At 35.1% G+C, this 17785-nt stretch overlaps 1 protein-coding gene across 21 annotated transcripts in view; it reads right to left on the bottom strand.

The window, feature by feature from the left end:
* MKLN1 (muskelin 1) overlaps positions 1-17785 on the bottom strand; it is a 311721-nt gene that overhangs the window by 67425 nt on the left and 226511 nt on the right. For all 21 annotated transcript variants that reach the window (XM_070513561.1, XM_070513567.1, XM_070513597.1 and 18 more), the window contains 2 exons: positions 11801-11878; positions 6248-6313 (listed from right to left, as the gene is read on the bottom strand). In XM_070513561.1, the coding sequence (XP_070369662.1) occupies positions 6248-6313; positions 11801-11878 (144 nt within the window). The remainder of the gene's footprint in view (positions 1-6247; positions 6314-11800; positions 11879-17785) is intronic.

The raw sequence follows: 17785 nt of genomic DNA, 5'->3' as shown, positions 1-17785 counted from the left end.
TATACTGAAATAATATCGGTTAGTTAGAATGTGTGATTATGAATGAGTTATTTTTTCCCTCAACAGTGCTTTTCAAGTTGTTTTAAATTATTTTTCAAAAATTTTTAAACTGTTTTAAAATATTTCCACTGTGAGATTCTGTAAAAAACACACGCAAAAAAAGAAAGGTCTTTAGACATAAATAAAATTCTCTCAGCAGATCAGTATATACTGTATATTAATGTTGCATATAAAAATATTATATACATACATTTATATATAAAATTATTTCACTTAACTCTCACAATAACTTCTTATTCTCATTTTTATCATCATTATAACTCATTCAAGATCAAACAAAAAGTGAGTGGTAAAGTTAGGATTCAAACTCAGGTATGTCTAATACACACATGTTTAACATTCCCGCTTCCCACAAACACAAGCCCCAACCACGATATTTGGTTGTTATATCAGTAAGACTGGACTAGAAAAGTTCTTTCAAAGACTTATGATAAACACAAGCTTTTTGAAGATGATTAAGATCAACCTGATGGGAGCAGTTATAAGAGGGCTCTGGTACATAAATGATGAAATAAATACCTGAAGTGTATGAAAGCACCTTGGTAAGTCATGCTATTAATAGTTTTATAATAGAAATAGGATTTCTAGAGAAAAAATTCCAAGGATATCCCAGATTCTGCCCTTGTACCCAAATTAAATTCAAAAAGCACCAAATGTTACCTTAACGAATGCAAAGCTCAATTTAACATTTAATTTTTCTACCTAGATCCCAAGGTAATGATAACTATAGCTTTAAGGAAGCATAGTCGATACACTAGGAAAGAGAAAGTAGAATCATCAGAAGATTTACATTTATTAGAATATAACCAACAATTACCAGTTATATTCACCTCAGAAAAATATCAGCATATTACAATAAATGACATCACGACATAATCGATTCATCAAGGTTTACAGCAATATCAGATGCAGTTTCCAAGTAAATATTTTTCTTTCCACTTGAAGAAAAATGGATTTTAAAATTTTGATTCAATTCAATAAATCTTTAGTGCACACCTACTCCCTACCGGGCTCTGTGGCTATCAGAATAAGTAAGACAAGATCCTTATCCTTCCCCCCTCAGTAAGACACCTGGGCTAGGGGGCAGAGAGGGGAAAGCTGAGAGTGAGGAATGGGATACATAACACCTATACAAGGAACTCTAAAACAATATGGAAATCACTGTAGTAAAAATAGTATGAACAAAGTGCTATGTAAATATAGAGAGGGAAATGATTATCCTGCCTGGACCTGGCTCCTGAACTCCAAACTAATGTATCCAAGTGCTTACTTCACATACCTGCTTGGACATCTAACTGGTATCTCAAACTTAATCTATCTCAAAATCAAGTTGCTAAACAACCTACCACATTTGATCCTCTTGTTTTATCCATTTTAGGGAATGGCTACACTATTTTTCCAATTGCTCAGGTCAAAATCTTGAGTCATCCTTCACTTCTTTCTCTCTCGCCTCACATCTGAGCCATGAGCAAATCTGGTCAACTCTATAGGACATCTTCAAAAAACATCCAAAATCTGACTAACTCCCAGGACTGTCTACTACCACTCTAGAATATCATCACTGCTCAGGGTGCTTCCTGAAAGGTTTCTCTGCTTCTGTCCTTCACCCAATTTGTTTTGTTAAAATGCAAAGTCAGTTCACAGGACTTCTGAAAATCCAAAAATGTCTTCCTATCTCACGCTGAATAAAGGCTAAAGTTCTTACAAAGGCCTAAAAGACTTACAATCTGGCCCCCCACTACCTCTCTGACTTTATCGCCTACTGCTATCCTTCCTCACACACCTCAGATTTAGCAACAAATAATCTGGAAAAAAGCCAAGAGTAGGAGAAAGGTGGGCAACAGCTTACTTTTTAACACTATTTCAATAATGAATACCTCCTATGCAGAATAAAGAGTTTTATTTGAAATTTTATTTGAATACTTAGCTCAGCAGTATTTACCATGGAATGTCAAAAATTAACAGAGATATTTAACCCTTTAAAAAATATATAGTAACGAATCTTCCCAGGAAACACTACAAAGGCAGACAAATAAAAATACTGCACACCATCTTCAAGAGTATCGCGGGCCCTCTTAAAGCCCAATCATGAAGCCTCATCTAAGACAATACGAAAATACTAAAAGGATAGAGAATGGTGACAAAGGGAATATAGACAGTAATGGCTAGCAGAAACAAAAGATTTGGAATGTCAAGGTGTAAAATTTACGAGACTTTTGAATAACGTTTTTTTAATTTCTTTCGTTTTTCTCTTGATCATAGTAGATTCTTGGATTACCCACCCTCACAACCAGACACCTGTTTAAGCTTAACCTAAACCAAAATTCCAGAGTCTTGTGAAAGTTCAAAGCTTTTTCTATGACTTGTCCTATGGCATCTTTCCTTACATTTCTCTCTGCTTCCAGACACTTGAATCCTCAGAAGCTGCACTCCTTCACCAGTTCATACTGGTGATATGTATATCGACTCCCAACTCAATTTTACTAGAGAAAACTTCTAAGATTTGGTGAGGAAAGAGAGAGTCATGTCACAAAGTGTGGCATTCTGCCATTCGCTGGCTCCACTACCACATCTCTTTATGTTTCTTGTTCCCTTTCTCTGGTCCTGACAAGTAAGTTCTTCTCCTTAGTATTGCAAAGAATAGTTCCTTCTAAAATCAGGTCTCCTTAGCATTTTACTGTGTACCCTAAAGCATCTTCCAAAATAAATACACTTCCCTTCCTAAAAGGAATGCTGGTGAATAAAATCTTCTCCAACTTATAATACATATTAACCACAAAAAATTTTAATATTACATTTTAGAGAAGAAAATTTAAAACCATTGGTAGTTGTACCACCCAGACATAACCAAAGTCAATATTTTGGTATGTGTCCTTCTAGTTTTCCCCTCTACGGTCAACAATAAATTTTAAAAGAATCATCAATTCTGTCCCAATTCCCATTTCAAGATATGAAAATGGAGATGAGAGGTCTCAAGTAACATCTTCTTTGAAACATAGTTTAATGTTTTTTAAAAAGCAAAAGGAAAACTTCCACACCAGTATGTTTTACATACCATCCCTATTACTCACATAAAGGATCACTAGTATCTGTTAAACCCTTTCAACCTCAACGTTCATGTATAGTTAGCACTGTTTCTATACTATAAGCAGTAATGGTAACATACTGACCATCAAGCCCATTTGAGTTATGGGCAACTTTATATTAATTGTCCATCCATGATTATTTAGTTATACTAGACTTTAACATTTTGGTTCCTTTTAAAGACAGAAAATCTAGTTTCACCATCATCCACAGGCCTAAATAAAGCTTGATCCAGCATTCAGAAAGTTTAAAAAAAAAAAAGACACTGAAACAGACACAAAATGGCTCTAAATGAAAATCCTACTGATAGAATAAGTCCCTACATTTTATATGGTAGAAATATTTGCTTAAAAATCTATTTCCAGGGGGGCTGGCCCCGTGGCCGAGTGGTTGAGTTTGCGCGCTCCACTGCAGGCGGCCCAGTGTTTCGTTGGTTCGAATCCTGGGCGCGGACACGGCACTGCTCGTCAAACCACGCTGAGGCGGCATCCCACATGCCACAACTAGAAGGACCCACAACGAAGAATATACAACTATGTACTGGGGGGCTTTGGGGAGAAAAAGGAAAAAAATAAAATCTTTAAAAAAAAAAAAAAATCTATTTCCAGGGGCCGGCCCCATGGCCTAGTAGTTAAGTTCACACACTCCACTTCAGCAGCCTGGGTTCAGTTCCCAGGTGCAAATCTATACCACTTGTTGGCAGCTGTGCTTGGCGGTAACCCACATACAAAACAGAGGAAGACTGGCACAGATGTTAGCTCAGGGCGAATCTTCCTCAGCAAAAAAATATATACATATATTTCCAAAGTACTTCTACTACTTTTTACAAACTTGTACCAACAGTAGAAGTATGGATACAGGTCAATTTTTCTTTGTAGACCTTTGTTAAGCTATATAAATCCTCAAAAGGTAGCAAAAAGAGATTCTCCTTTAAAGATCCCATCTAGAGTAAAATCTCATAACTATAATGGTCATTTTTAGTATGTTTTCTTATAATTACTGTTTCTAAAGCAAATCAAGTAAATACTCAATTCTTCCCCTCTTTGAAATATTTTTTTAAAGAGAGTGGGGATAAGGACCTTAACCATCTACAGTCTGCTGAAATCCTACCCTTAGTGCACAAAACAAAGATATTATAGAGAAATATTTGGACCTTTATCACTCTACTGTAATTATTTTACTTCAAGGATCTCCTGACCTGGAAAACTAGCTTTTAATCCTCAATGACTCTGCTCATACTAAGTTCTGTCAGGACATTTGCCTATCATTCGAAGCTTTTTATTTTCCATTTTCAAATCTCATGGATTATTAAAAAAGGGGGGGGGACTATTTTCTATTTTCTTACACATGTACTTTACCTATTGTATATGGGCTAGCTCCCATAATAATCAATACAGTAAGCATTATGAAAATTCCTTCTGCTCCCTGATAAGGTTGAACGTTAAAGGTTAAAGTAAAACATATTACTTTCACATTTAAGCAGCATTTTGTTTCAAAAATGCAAGAAGGTTTTCAAGTAAACACACTTCTTTAGTATATTACTAGGAAATTTTTTAAAAAGAGTTTAAAAATATTTTCATTATGACTGAGGAAAAAAAAGAAAGGCATCATAAATTCCATTGTATGTTCAAAATGAGGGAAAAAGGTACTGGAGACAATCTAAACACAAATTTTCATCTCTATTTTCATAAAGTATTAAACTTTTCTGGATTAAAAAAACCCATTTGTATATAAATCTGGTTCTTTAATAAATAAGCCTATGTATATTTATTGGACTCCCAGGTGAAAAAAGAAGCCTAAGACTCTACAGCTGAGTCAAACCTATTTCTGTGGGAGGAAAAGGGTTTGGGGGGAGGGATCAAGAATAGGAAACCAAATTCCTATGCCTTAAAATAAACCTTTTCCATGGGGCCGGCCCTGTGGCTGAGTGGTTAAGTTCTCGAGCTCCACTTCGGCGGCCCAGGGTTTCACCGGTTCAGATCCTGGGCGTAGACGTGACACCGCTCATTTGGCTATGCTGAGGCGGCATCCCACATACCACAACTAGAAGGACCCATAACTAAAATATACAACTATGTACTGGGGGGATTTGGGGAGAAAAAGCGGGAAAAAAAAAAAGAAAGACTGGCAACAGTTGTTAGCTCAGGTGCCAATCTTTAAAATAAAAAAAGAGACTTTAATAATACTCTTACACCATCTCACAGGTTACTATAAAAATTTAGCAGTTAAACATTTGTGAAAATACATTAATCCCAAGAAGATTATCTACATTGTAAATTTTTTATTCTTAATTATTTTAGAATGTGAGTCAATAAAAACTATTCCTGACGCACTATCAATCAGTATAACACAATAATAAAACAATATTTATTACATTTGGAAAAAGTAAAATAATTCTTGGATGGATACTAGCACTCTATGCAGTAAAGTTTTGTCAAATCAAATCATAAAGTAAAATTATGCTAAATTTTGGTATTATTTGCTTTTCAGGACGGTAATTTGAAATCTATTTAATTTTAGCATTAACCTCTAAATCTAACAGTATTTAAGCTGTCTAAGGCTGTAGAAACCTAAGGAAAATTTTTGGTATCAAGTTACAGAATAAAATTTAAAAGGTAGCAAAGAAGAATAACTAAAGCAAATTATTTATAGGCTTGTTAACAGTGTTTAGCAATTAATGGATCTACCAACACTTAAGCTACCTAATTTGATATTCTCTCCTTTGAAAAATATATCTTAATTCTCTTTTACTGCAAAAATTCCCATACGATGGCATTAAAATATAAATGCATTGAAAATCACAGTTTACTATGAAAATCAAATACATAATAAAACTACACACACACACAGCTATAAAGGCCTGCACATTACATTTCTTTTTAGGTTATCTTACTTCATTTGTGCAGCAGCCTTCCCTCCCTCACGTCCCATTGCCTAGTTTGGGTTATATCTGTGGCTAATGCCTACTTTCATTGCCACTTGATTATGGCCAATAACATTTAACCTTTGCAATAAATGGAAAGAAATATATTCATGTTTCCCTGTTATTTTTAAAATATATAATTTTTAAAAGAATTTGCTTTCCACTCAAAGTAATCCTCACCTGTTTGAACATCAATAACCATCTGATGGCCCCCTCTCATTCCTGGTCGGTTATCTTCTCCATCACCTAAAGTAGAAACAATATTTTCTTTTAAAGGACTAACAGAACAACTGCAAATCCAGAGTAACTTCATTCATAAGTCTGTAATGAGTAGCAAAAATAACACACACTTATTCTTTCAATATTAAAAATAAGGACTCAAAAGAAATAATATGACTTATAACCATGTTTATGATAATCTTATTCTTTTTTCCAATTGTTTTCAGGCTCTTAGTACAATTGGAAGCTATCTTCAATGTATTTATGACCAATGCCATAAATCAGTAGACACAGGATATCCACAAAAACCTAAGTCAAAAATCTCCAAACTACTGGAGTGACAAAGTGAAGATGGAAAACAATTACAGAATTAGATCTCAGGTCTGTATTCCAGGCACAGTTTATCTGTATAATGAACAGTTTTAACATAAAACTAGATACTAAAAACTAAGATGTTATCGTTTCCTATTAATGATAATTTCCTTACTGTATTAATTTTGTGCCAGTATTTCAGAAATCAGTTCCCACACAATTTACCAACTATTTTATTTGAGTACTAACTGAGAAAATGTAAGATTTGCTTCCATTTGATTCTTATTTCCATCACAGACCTTAACAGGTAGGTTTAAATATAATCAGTGAAACTTTTAAACTTCTGTAGAAGAAAGTATTGTTCAACTTATACCCAATCCACTTTATACCAAATCTTATATAAATGAAGATATAACTTCATTTCAATGGTTCAATAGGTTACAGGATTCTAATGTCTTACTTGATATAAACCAGAAAATCTAAGGTGTTCTTTATAACTCTCCCATCATTTGAAACACAGTCATCCACCATATAATGATGTTTTGGTCAACAATGGACCACATGTATGACAGCAGTCCCATAAGATTAGCACCATACAGCCTAGGAGTGTAGTAGGTTATACCATGTAGGTGCATTCTACGATGTTCGCACAACGATGAAATTGCCTAACAACACATTTCTCAGAACATATCCCCGTCATTAAGTGAGGCAAGACTGTATATTACCTTGGCTAATAACTTTCCCTGTCTCAGCTTTCTCCTATATAAAATAGAGAATATCCAATTTTTTTACTAATTTCACAGGGGTACTATGAAAAAGACCGAAATGTCAGTTCTTTTATACAGAAAATAAGATGTAAAACTGAAGCTTTTCATTACTACTGTATTCAAGGGCTAACCATTCAGAAGTTCTCTGCAAATTCTTTTTCTAATAGTTAGGTTTATATTTTGCAGCTCATTATCACTGAAGTTTTGCCCTTGTCTTCCTTCTTCCCCTCAGTCAGTATTGCCACTTTCAAGAACTCATATGGGACACAGCAAAAGCTGTATTAAGAGGAAAATTCATCGCAATACAGGCACATCTTAACAAACAAGAAAAATTCCAAATAAGCAATCTTAAACTACACCGAACTGAATTAGAGAAAGAAGAACAAATAAAGCCCAAAGTCAGCAGAAGGAGAGAAATAATAAAAATCAGAGCAGAAATAAGTGCTATTGAAACGAAAAAGGCAGTAGAAAGGATCAATGAAACAAAGAGCTGGTTCTTTGAGAAGATAAATAAAATTGACAAACCCCTAGCCAGACTTACAAAGAAAAAAAGGGAGAAAGCTCAAATAAACAAAATCAGAAATGAAAGAGGAGAAATAACAACAGACTCTGCAGAAATACAACGGATTATAAGAGAATACTACAAAAAACTATATGCCAACAAAATGGATAACCTAGAGGAAATGGATAAGTTCTTGGACTCCTACAATCTCCCAAAGCTCACTTAAGAAGAAGCAGACAATTTGAACAGACCAACCACAAGGAAAGAGATTGAAACAGCAATCAAAAACATCCGTAAGAATAAAACCCCAGGACCAGATAGCTTTCCTGGGGAATTCTACCAAACTTTCAGAGAGGATTTAATACCTATCCTTTTCAAGCTATTCCAAAAAATTAGGGAGGATGGAACACTTCCTAACACATTCTATGAGGCCAACATCACGCTGATACCAAAGCCTGACAAGGACACCACGAAAAAAGAGAACTACAGGCCAGTATCACTGATGAACATAGATGCGAAAATTCTAAACAAAATTTTGGCAACCAGAATTCAGCAATTCATCAAAAGGATCATATATCATGATCAGGTGGGATTCATACCAGGGGCATAGGGATGGTTCAACATCCGCAAATCAATCAACGTGATACACCACATCAACAAACTGAGGAATAAAAACCACATGATCATCTCAATAGATGCAGAGAAGGCATTTGACAAGATCCAACAGCCATTTATGATAAAAACTCTGAACAAAATGGGGATAGAAGGGAACTACCTCAACATAATAAAGGCCATATATGACAAACCCACAGCCAACATCACACTCAATGGGCAAAAACTGAGTGCCATCCCCCTGAAAACAGGAAAGAGACAAGGATGCCCTCTATCACCACTCTTATTTAACATAGTACTGGAGGTCCTGGCCAGAGCAATCAGGCAAGAAAAAGGAATAAAAGGAATCCAAATAGGGAAGGAAGAAGTGAAACTCTCGCTGTTTGCAGACGACATGATCTTATATATAGAAAACCCCAAAGAATCCATCGGAAAACTCTTAGAAGTAATCAACAACTACAGCAAAGTTGCAGGGTATAAAATCAATTTGCGTAGATCAGTAGCATTTCTATATTCTAATAACGAGCTAACAGAAAAAGAACTCAAGAACACGATACCATTCACAATCGCAAGAAAAAGAATAAAATAACTCGGGGTAAATTTAACTAAGGAAGTGAAGGACCTATATAATGAAAATTACAAGGCCCTTCTGAGAGAATTGGATGACGACATAAGGAGATGGAAAGACATTCCATGTACATGGATTGGAAGAATAAACATAGTTAAAATGTCCGTTCTACCTAAAGCAATCTACAGATTCAACGCTATCCCAATCAGAATCCCAATGACATTCTTTACAGAATTAGAACAAAGAATCCTAAAATTCATATGGGGCAACAAAAGACTCCAAATTGCTAAAGCAATCCAGAGAAAAAAAGAATAAAACGGGAGGCATCACAATCCCTGACTTCAAAACATACTACAAAGCTACAGTAATCAAAACAGCATGGGACTGGTACAAAAACAGGTGCACAGATCAAAAAGCCCAGAAATAAAACCACACATCTATGGACAGCTTATCTTTGACAAAGGAGCTGAGGGCATACAACGGAGAAAAGAAAGTCTTTTCAACAAATGGTGCTGGGAAAACTGGAAAGCCACAGGTAAAAGAATGAAAAGTGACCATTCTTTTTCACCATTCACCAAAATAAACTCAAAATGGATCAAAGACCTAAAGCCGAGACCTGAAACCATAAGCCTTCTAGAAGAAAATGTAGGCAGTACACTCTTTAACATCAGTATTAAAAGGATCTTTTCGGACACCATGTCTTCTCAGAGAAGGGAAACAACAGAAAGAATAAACAAATGGGACTTCATCAGACTAAAGAGCTTCTTCAAGGCAAATGAAAACTGGATTGAAACAAAAAAACAACCCACTAACTGGGAAAAAATATTTGCAAGTCATATATCTGACAAAGGCTTAATATCCGTAATACATAAAAAACTCTCACAACTCAACAACAAAAAATCAAACAACTTGATCAAAAAATGGGCTGGCGACATGAACAGACATTTCTCCAAAGAAGATATACGGATGGCCAACAGGCACACGAAAAGATGTTCATCATCGCTGAGCATCAGGGAAAGGCAAATCAAAACTACATTAAGATATCACCTCACACCCATTAGAATGACAAAAATAACTAAAACTAATAGTAACAAATGTTGGAGAGGTTGTGGAGAAAAAGGAACCCTCATACACTGCTGGTGGGAATGCAAACTTGTGCAGCCACTATGGAAAACAGTATGGAGATTCCTCAAAAAATTAAAAATACAACTACCATACGACCCAGCTATTCCACTACTGGGTATCTATCCAAAGAGCTTGAAGTCAGCAATCCCAAAAGTCCTATGCACCCCAATGTTCACTGCAGCATTATTTACAACAGCCAAGACATGGAAGCAACCTAAGTGCCCATCAACAGATGAATGGATAAAGAAGGTGTGGTATATATATACAATGGAATACTACTCAGCTGTAAAACAGAACAAAATCATTCCATTTGCAATAACATGGATGGACCTTGAGGGAATTATCTTAAGTGAAATAAGCCAGTTAGAGAAGGATAATCTCCGTATGACTCCACTCATATGAGGAATTTAAAAATGTGGATAAAGAGAACAGATTAGTGGCTACCAGGGGAAAGGGGGGGGTGGGGAGTAGGCACAAAGGGTGAAGTAGTGTACCTACAACATGACTGACAAATATTAATGTACAACTGAAATTTCACAAGATTGTAACCTATCATTAACTCAATAAAAAAAATAAAAATAAAAACAAAAAAATACTAAAATCAATTACTGTCAGTATGTTTGCATTCTATATATTTAATCCATTAGTTTTCAAATACACAGTTACAGCCTTTTAGCTACAACACGTTTTCTTTTTAAGAAAATCACCTCATATATGACTGATAAAATAGGAGAATGATGATCATATAATGCAGAAATTAGGGAGGTTTATAGCAATTTTCTCCAGTATATTACTGTTTAACACCATCAGGGGATAGCTTTCTCACAATTAAAGAGAAGACCTTAGCAACACATGAAGACCATGGGAAAAAAGCTGAACATCCAGAGAACTGCCCTCCTTTAACACAAGTAGTTGCATTAAAAAACTGCTACACTTTCCACTATGTTAACCATCTGGCAAAGCAGTGAGTACAGACGAAGAAGTGACAAAAACCTCCCCCATATGAAAAAAATGGATTAATGAAGAAGACTACATCCTGGATCAGATTTTAAGCTTTGATAAAAATAGTCTTTATTAGAGACATATGCCCTCTGGGGTTTATAGCTCAAAGAAGGAAGTATGAGCCCCAGGGTTTAAGGTTCCAATCTCAGTGTGATGCTCAATATAAATGCCTGTAAAGATTTAACTATACTAGTATTTATTTTTATTAGGATTACTAGACTAGTTTTTATTAGTATCTGGTTATAAAATTCCATAGATTTAGAATGGTATACCCCATTTCTACTTTTCTCATAAACCCTGTGAGTTTTAGTGAGCAATTTTGCAGAACTTAAGGTTTTTTAGGAACACATGTTTGGCATTACAACACAATAGGCTAAAATTTTACAGTGTCTCTATAAAAGCACTTTATGATGGTATTCTTTGTATGATGGTATTCTGTTACAGCAGTAAAACAAAAGGTTAAAGGGAAAACATGACTACCTCTGCCATCTAGTTAAGGAACCTATGTCTTGTTTTAAACACCTGCTTTTCATTAACAAGAGTACTGTGAAACTTGACCTACCTTGGGAAAAATGAAACTGAGACATGAAAGCAAAAGTACCCACCACCTAGAAGGCAGAGCTTACCTTTGGTGCTTTTGGGAATGATTTGACTCCATCGTGGCTTATATTCTTGTTGACTGATATACTGATTGAACAAGCCATCTGCAAATAAAGAATGAGAGAGAATTACATCTTAACCAGCTTACATTTTTTGTCATAGTAAAAAAGACAAAAATGTAGAAGCCTACATTAAGGGAAATTACCAATAATGTCATTGACACAATAGCACATTTTCATAAACTATGTGTCACTTCAGTTTTCAAGCTACCTCTGATATAAATAGTAAAGTATTAATTGACACAACAACCACGTAAACAAATTGTTTCAGTGGCAGCTCATATTAAACTTACTATGTTTTCCCCATTTTTCACTATTATACAAGAAAACTAGAGAAAGAAATGGGAGCTCCAACAACTTCGGTCTAGACTCTTATACCTTCAGGAAAAAACAAAATTAATCCTTTAAAGTAAAAACTCCAGTTTTACATAGTTTCTTTGAGTACAAAACTACATAGAGATAAAAGTACCAGTAATAGTAATAGAAATAGTAATATAGTTATTGAATACTTACCAAATGTTAGAATCTGTGCTGTCTTACTTATCTGATTTAACTCTGAAAACAACCTTATGAACCAGGCATTGTCATTTCCATATTTTGGATGGGGAAATGCGTATTTAGAGAAATTAAGGAACTTAACCAAAATCCCACAGTTCTTCTTCAGTGGTGGGCCTGGGACTCATGTTTCACTATGCTTTACTTACTTCTCAATCTGTTTCATTAACAAATTCTTAATCTATTTAAGAGGTGGTGTTACACTAGTTACTATAATGGTCATGGAGATTGAACTCCCCACACACATCCATTCTACCCCAAATACTTATCAAGCCCTAATCCCATGGCTCTCAACAAAGATGTGTTTAAGAATGGTATGGAACCCAATTCTGGCTAATGAAACATGAGGATCTTCTGGGGGGACTTCCAGGAAATGTTTCCTTACTTCTAAACAGACATACAGAGAAGGAAAATCTACTTTTATTCCTCTGGAAATTTTCATATCTGTCTGCAATGTACACAACTGTTACAGCCAATTTGTAGAGGTATGAGAATGAAGTCAATTCTATAATGATGAGAGAACAAAGAGCGATAAAGTACATTACTGAATCGACCAACCATGAAATCTACCTTACCTCTGGATTTCTTGTTATGTGATATATTTCCTTACTTTTTAAACTAGGGTTTTCTTTTACATGAGCCCCAATAGATTATAATTTATAAAGTTGCCTTTACTGTAAATTCTGTCATTTGACTCTGAGTTCAATCTGAATAAAGGTTTTCCCTTTTGCTTCCTTTAGTCACTAAACGCAAATACTTCTCCAAAAAATTTATAAGTAAAACTGTCTGTTCTCCATGACTTGTATGCTCACCAGAGACTGTAATTTACAGAAATCTCCCTAATGTCCTTCTTTTCTGGGTAATTACAAAGCTCAACTGTAACCACACCCTTCAGCTTTCAGGTCTTTTGAGATGGTTTTAAGTGGAAATTCCCATCCCATACAGTCATCTAGTTTCTTTTTGTCTTCGAAACTTCAAAATTCCTGCAAAAAAAAGTTCTAATATTCATTTCTCCTTTTTAAAGTAGCACTCATAAATGAGCGTTTATATTTTAATTGTTAAAGTAAGGGGAACTAGTAGATTCACAGCTTATCTTAGAGAGAGTGTTTCTATCACATAATCTACTCCCCAATGGGCTTTACTGACAATTCTTGCCCCATCCAGCCTATTCTGATCAATACTCTTCTCCCATTACAAGAGTTGGAAATGCATTTTTTCAGATAGACTGTTGCAGGGCTCCTATTAATAGTAATGATAAGATGATAGTAAAAATACTAATTGTAAATTTAGAATTACACAGAAATGATATAGTAATTAAAGTTTATTCAGTTTTGAGAAAGACACAAAAGTTAAATAATCCTCTTTAAAAAATCTTAAATAGAGAAGATAAAACTATTCAATAAAGACAAGATTTTAAAATATATATTAATTCTACATAATGGCTAACTGAAGAGGAGAGAGAAAGAAAAAGTAAAGATGGGAATATGTAGAGATGAGTAGAAAACTGAGAGAGAAGGAAACTGCAGACATGACAGATACACAGCAAAAACAGAGAAAATTAGGAAAGTAACATATTTCACATTTTTTTATAGTAACCAACTGCCACATTACCTAAGTCTCCCATACTAATTAGCTACACGACTTTTGATAAGTAAGTTCCTTATCTGTAAAACATGTTTAAGAGTTGGGCAGAGCCTAAGGTTCCTTTCAAATTCTGGCATACTAGGATTCCACCACTGTTAGAACCAAAATGTTTACTGGAACTATGTGTGTCTGGCTAATTCCACTTTATGTTCATCCTAGAAAAGTCTCCAACTTCTTTTTCCTCTTAAGTTGTCTGTGACTATTCTCAAAGAGAAACCACAACCCACTGTGGAGAAATTTTTCAAAGACCTCCTAAGGCAGTGATCATAGCCACAGTTCTAATCAGATGAAAGACTCCTTCCCTGATCTTTAAAGTCACTCTAAACGTTGCAGGTAAAATTAAAGTCTCTAATTGCTTCTTCAACCAATCCTTCTATCCCCACTATTAGTAACCTGAAAAGCTTATAAATACTCTACTGATCAAGATCTTCATACTATTTCTCTTCTATCAAACACAAGTGGCTTAAGAAAATATTGTCAGTAATTTTCAAAGTTAAAAAAGCAAACTCTCAAATGTGATGCAATTCTTGTAAAATAATTTTGTAAATACACACACAGATGGAAAAAATATAAGTGACATACATCAAAAAGTAAAAAGTGATTTTCTTCGGTTGGCAGGATTGGGATGATTTTGGTTTTTGATTTGGGTTTTTTTTCCTTTGTACTTTTCTGTTTTCCCAATTATCTGCATTGAGCATTACCAGAAGAAAAGCTATAAAACAACCAAATATGTGGAACTATTTTCTAAACTTGGGAAGAACTTTGTAACATATTGTTACCACCAATATAAGCCACTTTCACACACTTTGCTACCCTTTGCAGCTCACTAGACACAGCCACTTTTCTATAAGCAGTACTTTGTACACTGACATCAGCTTGTTTTAACAAGGACAGGGAGCCAAACGTGCCCAAAGGGTTTATAATCATGCTTGCAGAGGATATTACTTCCAAAATTTAAAATATTAAGTACTCCAGGGGCCAGCCCCGTGGCCAAGTGGTTAAGTTTGGGCACTCTGCTTTGGCAGCCCAGGGTTTCACTGGTTCAGATCCTGGGTGTGGACATGGCACCATTCATCAAGCCATGATGAGGCGGCAGCCCACATGCCACAACTAGAAGGACCCGCAACTAAAACTACACAACAATGTACCAGGGGCTTTGGGAAGCAAAAGGAAAAGAAAATAAAATCTTTAAAAAAATATTAAGTACTCCAAACTTAAAATATTAAGAAATTATGATGATCTTACATTAGATAGAAAAAACTAATCTTCTCCTGAGTAATGACAGTTAAGAGCATAACATCAGATATTCAGTATATAATAAATGCACAGAATAGAAAAAAAGCATGGGGTGGGGGACTCTCCTAGTCACATGGTTGGCATTTCTTTTGAGTCATCTTAATGTGACTAAGTTCTTTCCATTAAAACAAACTGCTCATAAAACTCCTAGTTCCAATAAAGCAGATTCCTAGTACCTAATGGTACCCTGACAAGTTACACTATCTTGCAGAGTAGTGAAATAAACATTTAAAAAAAAATTGGTCTGGAAACTTTTTAATTTGCCTCTTTCTCTCTCTAATAAACTCCTTTTCTCTTCACTAGTCTAAAGGTCACACAATTCTCTTTGGTATCTCTTACTCTTCGGTGGAGATCATTAGAAAACCTGAAGAAAATTATTTAGATACAGCATTATCAAATCTGGAAGTAACGTTTTAAAAAGATCTTACCAAAGAAAAAAGAATTGACTTTTATTGTGTACTTACTGTGTGCAGGACACCACAAAGGGTAACTCATTTACTCCTTAAAATAAACCTATGCAATGGTCATTATTAATTAGGAAATCAAGGTTCAGAGAAGTTAAATAACATGCCTAAAGACTCTAAACAAAAGGTATAAAAGCCCAATTCCAAAGTTCAACATCCTTTCAATTCTTCATAGACTGCATGTAAATACAGATACACACATAAAAAAGAATAATACACTTATAATAGACTAGTTTTTAAATTAAAATCTAAGATAAAATACTATAATAACAGACATGGCAAAATTTACCTATTCAATAACACTTGAGAAAAAGCAAGACTTTGCGAAACAAAACTCACCATACCAGCTCATTCTACTATAATATTAAACAAATCTAATATAATAAAAGAGGAATAAAACTAAAGAGTTGAAATATATCATTTATAATTTAAATGAAAAAATGTAATCCTTCTCTTAAATAAAGACCTACTGGCTACCGTGGCTAAAATTTAGTTAAGTTTTATTTCTTCTCTGGAACATTGGTTTGCCACTACTCCAGATCACTTACTTACCACAGGCATTCCTAGCAGCTGGAAGTTGTATCATATAAGCAATGGCTAGTTTGAGAAGCTAGCTGCTCTACCAAAAAACAAAACCAAAACAAAACATCTGTTCTTTTGGAGAAATCATAGCTTAATAGAAGACACAAAAGCTAGAAATATAAATTCCAGCCCTCTCACAACCCTGTAACACGTTAACTATCCAATTCTATTATTAACTTCTTGACTTCTTTCATTTTATAATATTAAACATCTAACCACTCCAAACAAAAAATATTATAACTTAAAAACTAGGTTGTGCTTTGCAGAGAAACATGATAAATTAAAGACTACCCTCATTTAATCTATTCTAATACATATCATCACCTCTTGCCAGAGAAACTGGGTTATCAATAAATAGTCCAGATCAGACTAGAGGTTACACTTAGTAGCTTTTCAACGAAATAACATGCTTTAGAATCTTCTTTTATGCCTTGCAAAAGAATAGTAGGGGCCAGCCCAGCGTTCACCAGTGGAGATCCCAGGTGCAGACCTACACAGTGCTCACCAAGTCATGCTGTGGAGGCGTCCCACATACAAAAGAGAGGAAGACTGGCAACAGATGTTAGCTCAGGGCCAACCTTCCTCACCAAAAAAAGAAAAGAAAGAAAGAAAGAAAGAAGGAAAGAAAGAAAAGTAGTAATAAAAATGTTTATTAGGGGCTTCGTAAACAGTAAGTTCTGTTTCAAGTCTGTTAACAGACACATTAAGGAAGTTTACTTTTTAAGAGAACAAGTTTAAGTTCTAGGAATCAGTCATAAGTCTGAAATCTTTGAAGCAATCAATAAAAACGACGCAAATATTAAAGCAGGGTAAAGATATTTCCAAAATACATTGCTTTCAGTACCTTGTTTTAATGTTAAAGAACTCTCTTTCAAGACCTAAAAGCAAATGAAAAGTTGACACCCCTATCCCACATAATCTCACCATGTTCCCTACAGTTCTAATTCTTGACAGGTCTTGCTAATAAGCCTTTTATTTTTGGTATACTTACTTACTTATAGATGTTCTTATGATTCAGCAAAAACATTTAGGCTCTCTATTGAAACAATGACATTCTCATCTACAAAAGTATGAACACCCAATAGACTGTTTTGAAAGTGTCAAAAATAAATTAAAAAGTGACTCATTTACGGAGCCGGCCCGGTGGTGCAGCGGTAAAGTGCGCCCGTTCCGCTCCGGTGGCCTGGGGTTTGCTGATTCAGATCCTGGGTGCGGACATGGCACCACTTGGCAAGCCATGCTGTGGCAGGTATCCCACATATAAAGTAGAGGAAGATGGGCACAGATGTTAGCTCAGAGCCAGTCTTCCTCAGCAAAAACAGGAGGACTGGCAGCAGATGTTAGCTCAGGGCTAATCTTCCTCAAAAAGAAAAAGTGACTCCTTCAAACATGCCTGTGAACTTTCTATGTT

This window comes from Equus asinus, chromosome 1, assembly GCF_041296235.1.
Source record: "Equus asinus isolate D_3611 breed Donkey chromosome 1, EquAss-T2T_v2, whole genome shotgun sequence".
Lineage (NCBI taxonomy): Eukaryota > Metazoa > Chordata > Mammalia > Perissodactyla > Equidae > Equus > Equus asinus.
The sequence above is the reverse complement of the archived record's forward strand: the minus strand, read 5'-3'. Positions and strand labels throughout refer to the sequence as shown.